The 11,325-nt window shown below is 45.3% G+C and overlaps 1 protein-coding gene across 1 annotated transcript; it reads left to right on the top strand.

Annotated features, from left to right (window-relative positions):
- Window positions 1–5,137: 5,137 nt before the first annotated feature.
- Window positions 5,138–6,570, top strand: LOC139354384 (uncharacterized). Its single transcript, XM_070998611.1, has 3 exons — window positions 5,138–5,468; window positions 5,601–5,981; window positions 6,437–6,570. Exons 1-3 carry the CDS (start codon window positions 5,138–5,140, stop codon window positions 6,568–6,570), a joined length of 846 nt encoding a protein of 281 aa, XP_070854712.1.
- The last annotated feature ends 4,755 nt before the right edge of the window (window positions 6,571–11,325 follow it).

The raw sequence follows: 11,325 nt of genomic DNA, 5'->3' as shown, positions 1-11,325 counted from the left end.
TGCCCCACGGCAAGAAGGCACCAGCATAAAGAGAACGCATACTGGCACGGGAAAACCTGGCAGGGTCGCGCCGAGAAACCCGCCCTGGCAGCAGCGAGTAATGGGGAAAGCGATGACCACGTGAACCACACCGCGAAGCGCAGGAATCAGGGCTCTGACGCTATCCTAATCAAATGCAGAGAAGGATCGTACGCAGACATGCTTAAGCTGGTCAAAACCGAGCCTACCCTTCAGGGGCTCAAGGTGTGCCAGGCATACGGAGGACAGCCAATGGGAGTCTGCTACTCAAGATGCCGAAACCCTCAGACCCGGCCACGCAGAAACTGCATACAGCCATCAAGTCCGCCTTCAGCGGCAAAGCCGAAGTGGCTATGCTGGAGGACACGGTGGAAGTGGAAATCCGCGACCTAGACGACATGACCACCTGCGAGGAGTTATCCTTGGACGTTGATGTACTATGGTCAGTACAAACAAGTGGCCCTACGACACCAAGCAATGCTTGTTACGCGCGGAGCCCATCACCGTTTTGGGCGAGTAAACAAAATCGCGGACAAAGAAAAAGACAATGTAACAATAGACAATTAACAAGGAAGAACGCTATAGTCGAGTACCTCGACTATCAGATACCCGTTACTCAGCTAAAGGGACCTAAGGGAAATAGAGATATGCAAGCAGCAAAGCGAGATTCAAATACGCCACCTACCGGCGTTAGACAGATTTAAGCGTTATGGGCGTTAGAGTGGGCGTGGCAAATTTTTTTTGGATCAATCGATAGGTATTGACGAGACCAATACATTTCAGTTATACTTTTTTTATCTAGCATGAAAACTGTGGGCGTCACAGGTTTGGGCGGTTTGTGGGCGTTAGAGTGGGCGTGGCAAACTTTTTTTTGGGTCAATCGATAGGCATTGATGAGAACAATACATTTCAGCTTAAATTTTTATTCTAGCATGAAAACTGTAGGAGCCACAGTTTTGGGCGGTTTGTGGGCGTAAGAGTGGGCGTGGCACATTGCTGAAACAAACTTGCGCTGGGTAAGAAGCTCAGGAATCTGCACGCCAAATCCCAATAGCCAAGCTCTAATAGTTTCCGAGATATCAGCGTTCATCCGGACAGACGGACATGGCTAGATCGACTCGGCTAGTGATCCTGATCAAGAATATATATACTTTATGGGGCGGAAACGCTTCCTTCTGCCTGTTACATACTTTCCGTCGAATCTAGTATACCCTTTTACTCTATGAGTAACGGGTATAAAAATACAGGTGAAAATACGAATAGACATAGATACTATAGGATGGTAGTATTAGGCTTGTATCCCAGTTAAGTCTCCGTAAGGCAAATATTAAGAAGTTTATTGCACAGACTCAATCCGGTCTATATGCACCCCATATTGGGGACTCCAAATAGGAGCGCAGTACTCAAGAACTGGTCGGACTAATGAAATAAACAAGGTCTTTGTGACTTAGGGATCATCGAATTCCTTCGACCACCCTTTGATAAATGCAAGCACGCCCCTGGCTTTATTTACCATAATAGTAATGTGATCGGAAAATTTAAGTCTAGGATCCATATAGACTCCAAGGTCGTCAGCAAGCGTTATCATATCTAACGCACAACCAGTCAAAGTATACGTTGAGTAGTGGGGGCTGACACGAAAAAAGGTCATTAGTTTACACTTAGAACCATTTAAACTCAACTCATTATCCATGCACCATGTTTGAAATGAATTTAGATCCGATTGTAAAGCTAAACTTTGTGCGGGTTCATTATGTTGCCGGAACAACTTAACGTCATCTGGACTAATGGAAGGTCATTTATAAATAATGTAAACAGGAGCGGATCAAGATGACTTCCTTGTGGTACACCGGACGTAACTCGGATTAGGGATGACAAAGAGTTTTTAAAAATGACCCTTTCAGTCCTGTCATTCAAATAACTTAAGATCCACCTATGAAGATCACCTGGAAACCCTAAAGGTCCAATATCCGGACTAGAATCGGGTGACTTACAAAATCAAACGCCTTACTAAAATCAGTGTAGACCACATCAGTCTGACGATTCTTTCTAAAACCACTTATAACAAATGAAGTAAACTCCAAAAGGTTGGTTGTCGTTGACCTACGTTTTATAAATCCGTGTTGACAAAAGGAAATAAGGGACCTACAACTGTGTTGTAAATGGGGCGTAATAATATTCTCAAAGAGATTCGGTATAGCTGATAGCTTTGAAATACCTTTGTAATTACATACGTCCAATTTACTCCCTTTTTTATGTAGCGGGATAACAAAAGACTCCTTCCATCTGTGTGGGAAATTTCATGTTTCTAAAGACAAAGTAAACAGTTTGTGCGATGGTATACACAAAGTCTCAGCGCAATACCTAAGCACACATCCAGGGGCTTCGTCAGGACCCGGAGAGTAGACTGGTTTGACCCTTTGCAAATCTAAAAGAAGTGAGCTTTCACTTATAACAGGACAACAAATAAAGTTTTATTTAGGAATGACATATGGGTAAGACTGACAAAATTATAAAACTGTTTTGGATCTAGTGTAAACTGCGTCTTGCAACGAGCTACATAGTTTTTATAACACGGCGTTAAGCACGGTGCACGACCGAGCACTTAAGTATCGGGAAAAGGCAGCATGTGAACCTGAAGCTCTAATCTTTTTGTAGAGCCTAGACTTTACATTTTTAAGTCGTGCCAGCTCTTTGTTAAACCACGGAGGTTGGTTTGAAATTTTAGGATAATACGTAGGAACGCATGTATCAAAAGCTTAGTTTAATATGTTAAAAGACATATTAGCCTCTTCATTTATAATAGTACATAAGTACAGATTGGACCAATCCGAGCAAGCTATAAGGCTATTAATGAGTGCAAAGATCGCACTACGAAAGCAGGGGATGCGTCTAGCTAACTTTTCGATAGTTCATACACTTTTGTACCCATGTCAATAGTCAGCTCTAGCGTTGGGTGATAAGGGTCTTCTGGTAACGTAATTGCAGAGGTTCTAGCTATGCAGACACAATCTGGACTGGAAACAAAGCATAGATCCGGTAATCGTCCTAAGAAATTTAAAACATGATTTACTTGAGACAATGAAATATCAAGCAAACCGTCAAGAAAATCATGCTGCGTTGAAGGTAACGATATATTTGAGGTTTCGACGGTGGACCATGTCGCCCTAGGTATATTAAAGTCACCTAAAACTATTAACTGATCCCTATCTGATAGTTTACTTGAAATAAACTGGATAGCGGACAGATGATTCGCATATATATGGGAATTCCGATGACGGCGGAATATATGAACATGTTATGTATATGGAAATACCCGGAAGGGATAGTTTTATACACAGAAATTCAATGTCATTTATTTCGTCGGACGTTATTACTTCAGACGTTAATTCTGAGTCAACTGCAATTAAAACTCTACCTCCACGTCGGGACGGACGATCAAGCCTGTAAGTCGTGTACTTACTTGAAAAAACTTCGGAACTTAGAATTTCCTGTTTTAACCAAGTTTCTGTAAAAACAATAACATGGGAAGACAAGGAAAAACTATCAGTATACAATTTGGTCAACTTACTTTGTAAACCTCTTGTATTCTGATAAGAAAGCTGAAGAAAAGAGTCTAGTTTTTTGAGATAGATGAGGATGTAGATGTGGATGGCTCTTTAAAGGGATTTCCAAGTTCCTTTGTACGAATTTTCTTTTTTTTAGCTTCGTACTCTTTAACAAAAATGCCAACAGGCCAAAAATTGGCTGCACTACCAGTTGCAGTCGGCACTTTGGACGTTAAATCAACATGCGGCGTTGGAATTATTATTGTATTGTTTATACACGGAAACCGAATCTTTTTAGCTTTCGATCTCAGTACCATTTGTGCGGCGGCTGAGATCGACTGCTGTGCTGCAGACCCCGGATCGCCAGAGAGAGTTACACTAGCGGCTACCGTGGGTTATCTATCGACCGCGATCTTTTTACGCTTAGGAGAATCGGGCTCAGATAGCATACGGCTAGTGAGCTGCGACTCAAGCTCCACAAGCAGATCCGTATTTCTACGGCTGTTCCGGATCAATTCCGTAGCAGCGCTTTTTGTAAGCCGCCTTATAGAGAGTGCCTGGGTTTCATAAGCAATGCCTTCATCACAATAGTAGCGCAAGCCACTTCTCATGTCGATTGCATCGCGTACCAGGCCCGAATAGCCAAGGCATTTTGCATGAAAAATATTCTCACACGAATGGCACGGAATGCTCTGTTGTCCAGCCGAAATAAACGAATAAAGCTACGCAAGTAAAAGAGAGAGTTAGAGAGCGGGAGAGAATGAGCGGGAGTAAGTAAGCTGGGGGAGCGTAAGTTTTAGATGTTCCAAAAACAAAGTTATATGCGGGAGTGCGGGAGAGCGGGTAACTACCGTTTAGACACTCACTTGGAAGAAAAGAAGAAGGCAATTAGAAAAAACAATAACAACAAACACTGCACAGAGATTAGACGTGCAAACTAATTTTGTTAATTTAAACACAAAACAATCACTATGCACTCGCGAAGCGAGCGGATGTTGTTAGGGACATAAAAAGTATATAGACATATGAAAATATGAATTTTACCCCGATGGTTTATGACAAAAAGAACAAAAATTCGGAGCGCAAGACAAAAACACGACCGTTCACTGAAAGAGTAATGTGTTTTTTATTTATTACAGGCAGTTTACGCTGAGGAGGAGTGCGACATCCCGGCGGGTGCTGCACCTCGGATGCGAAAGGCATATGGCGGAACCCAAACGGCATCGGTCCACCTCAGACCTGAGCATGCGCAGCGGATCCTCGACAAGGGGAAAATCAGGGTTGGATGGGTCGTCTGCCGCATAAGACAGAAACTGAGCCCAGGCGATGCTACAAATGCAAGGGATTAGGCCACATGTCTGCCAGATGCCCAGCGTCAGAGGCAAAAGCCAAAAACACGGAGCAATCCTGCTTTAGATGTGGCAAGGATGGCCACAAGTATAAAACTTGTACCCAGGGCAAACCGAAATGCATCATCTGCACAAGAAGCGGGAAATCTGGAGGAGAGGCTGAACTCTCGACCCTAAGCAGGGCGTGCCCTGAGTGCCGGAAATCCATGTACGATACACAGAATGGTTAAGGTCATACAGCTGAACCTAAACCACTGCAGAGCGGCGCAGGACCATCTAGCACAGACGGTCATCGAGGAGCAGGCTGAGGTGGCAAAACTCAGCGAGCCCTACAAGGACAGGAATGAAGGCGTATGGCAACATAGCTCGGATGGCGGTGCAGCAATATGGAGCTCCGGGCAGCCCCCTGTACACCTATCGCAAAGGACTTCCAGAACGGGATACACCAGAGCGAAGATCAACGGTATAACATTCTACAGCTGCTATATAGCCCCGAGCGTACACATTAGCGAGTTCAGAACAATAATGCAGGATATCGCTGACGACGCACGCGGTAGGTCCCCTATCCTCATCGCAGGTGATTTCAACGCATAGTCCACAACATGGAGCAGCGCTAGTACGACACAGCGGGGAACCATCCTTCTTGAGGCAGTGGCTCCGATAAACGTATGCCTATTCAACGAAGGTAACAGACCAACCTTCATCAAGTCAGGTCGGGAGTCAATTATCGACCTGACCTTCGCTAGCCTTGAACTGGCACGTAACTGCGTATGGAGGGTGTCAGACATATACACCCACAGCGACCACGCCCTGATCATCACCCAGACAAGCCCCAGACTGCCCGCCCCAAGCAGCCGCCAAACAACCTACAAAGCGCATACCCTCAACACAGTGTCCCTCCTAGCACACATGGAAGGCGTCTGCGTTACAGGAGACGCTAACACATGCGCGAGGAACATAGCCGATAGAGTGAAGGAGGCGTGCGATCTATCTATGGAGAAGGCCACGAAAGGTGGTAACGGGCGAAGACCAGTACCATGGTGGAACGACGAGATAGGCAGCGCGAGTAGAGATTGCCGAGCGGCCCGACGCAGGTGCCAGAGAAGCAGAGGACGCGGAAACCAGGAGCTAAGGGAAACAACCCATGTGTCTCACCCAACGAACCTTCCCCATAGGTTGGAAGCGTCAAAGGTTGGTGCTTATCCCAAAACCGGGAAAGGTGAACGACGATGCATCCTCATACAGACCCCTATGTATGCTAAATACGACGGGGAAGATTTTCGAGCGCATAATCTGCACCCACCTCGAAAAAGAACTCGACCAACTTAGAGCGTTATCGGACCACCAGTTTGGCTTCCGTTGAAAACAAGCACCATTGACGCGATCCAAGCGGTCACCCAATTGGCTGCTAACGCAATCGAAGGAGAAATGTGGCTAGGTGGCTTAAAAAAGTACTACCTCGCCTGCACCCTGGACGTCAAGAATGTCTTTAACTCTGCCAACTGGAACATTTCCTGCAAGCACTTCATCGCATGGGAATCTCGGACTACCTGATCGAACTTGAAGCGGACTACTTCGAGGACACACTTCTCACATATTCCTCTGATGTCGAAGAGCATGAGTACCAGGTGACAGGAGGAGTACCTCAAGGCTAAGTCCTGGGCCCGATACTATGGAACGTCATGAACAACGGGATCCTAAGGCAAATACTACCCGAAGGATGCACTGTTGTGGGATTTGCGGACGACATAGCGCTGGTAACGGTAGCCAAAACCCTCGAAGAGATCACGGATAGATGCAGCCTCTCGATAGACACCCTCATGTGCTGGCTCGCAGACAACGGGTTAGAAGTCGTCGAGCACAAAACAGAGGCAGTGCTCATAAGCAGCAGGAAGATTGTGGAGAAGGCAACTATACGAGTCGGATCAACTCCTATAGAAATAAGTGCCTCAATCAAGTATCTTGGAGTACTGATCGACCACAGGCTATCGTTTAAGACACACCTATCGTATGCAGCAGCCAAAGCATCCAGATCGACTGCAGCCATCTCAAAGATGATGGCCAATAATCGAGGACCAAAGCAGCACAGCAGAAGGATCATAGCCACAATGGTGACACTGGGAGCACAGGAAGCAGGACCCAGCGCAGTAACACGATCGAGGCATGGCAAAGGATGTGGAACAATGCGACCACAGGGCGGTGGACGCACAGGCTAATTCCCAGCCTAACCCCCTGGCTGCAGAGACGACACGGACAGGTAGACTTCTACCTCACGCAGATGATCTCCGGGTAAGGATGCTTTAAGGAATACCTGCATAGGTTTAAGCACGAGCAAAACCCCTACTGCGACCACTGCGGCACAGGAAGCATCGAAGACGCGGAGCACGCACTATTCAGCTGCCCCCTATACGCTAGGAACCGAGCCGAAGATGAAACAACAACCGATTGTAACCTGACAGCGGACAACGTGATCAGCTGCATGCTGAAAAACCAAAGCAAGTGGGACGCGATAGCCAACATGGCCGCTGGCATCCTGAAGGATCTAAGGCGTCGAGAACGGAGTCGACGCAACGAGTCATAAGGACGAGCGGCAACCTGCAGCAGCTTCCGGCAGTCCCGCGGGAACGGAACACTTCTATCTCTTCTCTTCTTCTACCACCCTTATTCCTGTATATATTTAAGCTTTATTTAATAAAAAAAAAACCCGCAGCGTCCGCCACACACATAAGAAACTATGTTAGGTCCCTACCGGTATCAAACACCTCCGGCATCCTGCCTGCATTCAACGCAGCACAAGCCCCACAGATCAGCAACTCCACCCTGAACTGTCTCACTGCAGTCTCTTCTACGCACCATTACGGAGCATTTTACTAGTGACCGCCCGAGTCCATATCACCAATCTAAAAACCGGACAAGAAGCCACGAGCAACGCCCTACTGGTTCATGGATCCGAAGCAACCCTAATCTGGGAACATGCACTCCTATCGCAAAGTCTTAAGAAGGTTTCCACTCGCACCACTGTTGCAGGAGTTGGAACGGGTAAGACTCAGCAGTGCAAGGGCACCGTTAGCTTCAGCATTCGTCTACCATGTACCACATCACCCAGTTTAAAAGTCGGAGCTGCCTATGTCCTTAATTCCTTAACATCTCACTGGCCTTTCACTAGCAGACCCGCAATTCTACCACTTCAAACGGATTGACCTAATAATCGGAGCAGATTGGTTGTCTTAAATATTTCTGCCAGGCTTGCGAACCGGGTCAGCACTCCAGCCCGTGGCACAAGACACAATCTTCGGATGGGTCCTATCAGGGCAAGCCGGATCAGCCGAACCCAACCAGCAACTGCAATGTTATCTCACCGCAATAGATACAGAACATCTATTAAAACAGTCTGGCGAAATAGAAGCAGTTCCTGAACGCCATCCTCTCTCCAATGAAGAGTCTTGGTGCGAAGAGTTCTTTAAAGAAACCCTCCGTCGCCTAGAGGGTGAACGGTATGAAGTCAGATTTCCCTTCAAAGCTCTTTTGGACCCAGAAACGACCATCGGACGGTTACATCAGATATCCCTAAATAGATTTCTACACCTGGAACTCCGCCTTAAGCGATCACCAGGTGAATCGATCCGTTATTGCAACAGAATTAACGAATATTTCGAGTTAAGCCAAATAATGCAAGCTAAGAGTACCGAGCGACAGAACACCCAAGTAAACGTAGCAATATATCGGTATCCTATTGTGTTCTTCCACATCATGCAGTTATAAAAGAAGAAAGTCTATCCACCATACATAGAATCATGTTCGACGCATCTGCAAAGACTTCCAATGGTCGGTCGCTAAACGTCATTCTGTGTGTGGGACCAACATGGCAAAAGAACCTCGCTGCGGTTATTCAAAATATCCATATGTGTTCACAGCCGACATGCAGAAGTTGTACCGATGCGTAAATGTACATTACGACGACCACCAGTATCAACGGATCCTTTAGAGGGCAGCCGACGGCGAAATCAACCAATATTGGGTCACCACGGTAACTTTCGATTCGAGTGCTACCTCGAATTGGAGACAACGAAAAAACAGATATCCGAGTGCGAAACAAGTGCTGAAGCAAGAGATGTACGTTGATGATATGCTTACCGGTGACTATACAGTGAAGGCAGCAAAGGACAAAGTGAAGCAATTATCTGAAGCACTTCAAAATGTATGTATGGAGTTAAAAAAGTGAGTGAGCAACATTCAAACAAAGCACAGATGCAGTAGTACCCTGTTACAATGGGACAATAAGGACCCGGTCAAGACACTGGTAATGTACTGGATACAAAGCATAGAGGTCTTCAAATACAAAATCAATCACAAGCCCCCAATCATCAATATAAAAAGACTAATGCTTTAGAATATCTCACAATTATTCGACCCGCTCGGCCTGATTACACTGATTGCAATGAGATGACCTAGTTCCATCGCATGTCGCAGCACGCTGGACGCAATTTCTCAATTCTGTAGGTGAAATCAACTTCATCACAATATCACACTGGATTGGACTTTCCTCCGACTCTGGCGAGCGCTGTCAAATCCATGCCTTTTGTGACTGCTGACCTATAGGCAATACACACTTACAAACCACTTCCGAAGTAAACTAATTTTCCAAGATAAACATCCTATAATCTTACCTCCACTGCACTCATTCACAGATCTTGTCATTCGGGATGCCCACACGCAACACGTCATGGAGGAGTTCAGCTGACATTACCGCAGATACGTTTACCATTTTGGATTGTAAATGGACGCGTAACTACCAGACGGATGATTCGAGGATGCATGCAATGTTTTCGTGCTTACCCTATTTGCCAGTTGAAACAACTCATATGGAACTAACCAACGCATCGAACAACCTGCCATACCGTCCCTTTTGGGCTACCGGTATCTAGTACACCGGACCCAGGACCTGCAACCTGTAAAGGGTATATCGCCATACTTATCTGTTTGGCGTCCAAAGCTGTCCACCTGGAGGTATTCACTGGACTTACATCGGAGCTCTATATCGGCACTATAACGACAATGGCACCAATTTTGTGGGCGCGGACAACGAGTACACGGACGCAGCAATAATAGTCGACATGCAAATCGAATGACACTTTATCCCGCTCCGATCGCCGAATTTAGGAGGGCTGTGGGAGGCGAACGTTAAATCAATCAAACACCGACTCGGCCACTGTGCCCGCCGAAGATTTGAGCTGCCTTACTCCAGGACATTTTTTAATAGGCGATGCCATGCTCTCACCACCAGAATGTACAGCCCCATCATCTAAGTTTAAAGAAAACTTTGGAAGCAATGGACCCACGGTTGGCTTGCCCATTTGGAGAAAAGACCAAAATGGTGCAAAGTCACAGAGAATCTGAAAATCAATGACATGTTAATTTTAAAGGATGACGGGACTCCGCCTGCTTAATGAACTCGTCCATTAAACCATCAAAACACAAAATGGAACATTTAGACGGCCAATTACCAAGCTATGCCTTACCACTACATAATAAACTCTGTCCCTAATACCTATGTATTCCGAATAGTCTTGTATCTTACATCGCTGACTCAATCCGAATCATATCATGCTACGTGGAGCATATGTAGTATTGTCATGGCTAGTTACTGACGAGATAGCCGGGAGATTAGGGAGACAGCAACGGTTCGAGTTGGTCTCACAAGAGGTAGAGCTTGGGATTCGAAACGGGATGGACGTGCTTTTTTGGAACAAAATAAACCTTGAATTGTATTTTAATTGGTCAATATACTTAAACTATATTTCAGTATAAACCCCAATATTTTTCATTGTTTCCCTCTTCAGACAAACATAAACACTAAAATTGTTAAGTTTTAACGGGAAATAATTGGTCGGCTTTATTATTCGGATATTGCTATCCGAATCTATTTATTGAACATGGTTGTTTAAGTGAGGAGATTGAGGAGATATTTCTGAAGAAGCTCAAGCCCTAAACTCTTTATTAACTGCTCCTTCCTCATCTATATTTTCCTTTCCTTTTTTAATGGCATTTTATTTCTCAAAATTGGCTTTTAAAGCCTCCTCATTCACTTTGCAAAACTACTCTTTTTTTTGTTTTGGATTAATCTGCCTGTTCATCTTACCACGTAGAATAAAGCATTAGTAATGATCTAAAATAATTTGGCCTACCTGTACTAATATTCAAGGTACTGCGCCCAATATAACTCGGCTTATTTCGTTCTGTAATAAAACCACTAACATCGCGAAGCGCGATGTAAACTTATCCTAAGATACCATTTCTTCTTCAGCTTCATTGTCACTATCTGCCCCTCGACGAGTTCCTCTATGGCCTTTTGAAAGCTCATTGTTTAATCAAATACACAAAAATTGTCGTTTTCAATCTTTATTCTGCGT

This window comes from Drosophila suzukii (genome assembly GCF_043229965.1).
Source record: "Drosophila suzukii chromosome 2 unlocalized genomic scaffold, CBGP_Dsuzu_IsoJpt1.0 scf_2c, whole genome shotgun sequence".
Classification (NCBI taxonomy): domain Eukaryota; kingdom Metazoa; phylum Arthropoda; class Insecta; order Diptera; family Drosophilidae; genus Drosophila; species Drosophila suzukii.
The sequence above is the reverse complement of the archived record's forward strand: the minus strand, read 5'-3'. Positions and strand labels throughout refer to the sequence as shown.

Excerpts from the sequence above, each read along its gene's own strand:
- LOC139354384 (XM_070998611.1), top strand. The coding sequence starts at position 5,138 with ATGGTTAAGGTCATACAGCTGAACCTAAACCACTGCAGAGCGGCGCAG. Across the intron at positions 5,469-5,600 it reads TATCGCTGACGACGCACGCG|GTAACAGACCAACCTTCATC; the intron begins GTAGGTCCCCTA and ends TATTCAACGAAG. Across the intron at positions 5,982-6,436 it reads CGACGAGATAGGCAGCGCGA|CACTTCATCGCATGGGAATC; the intron begins GTAGAGATTGCC and ends ATTTCCTGCAAG.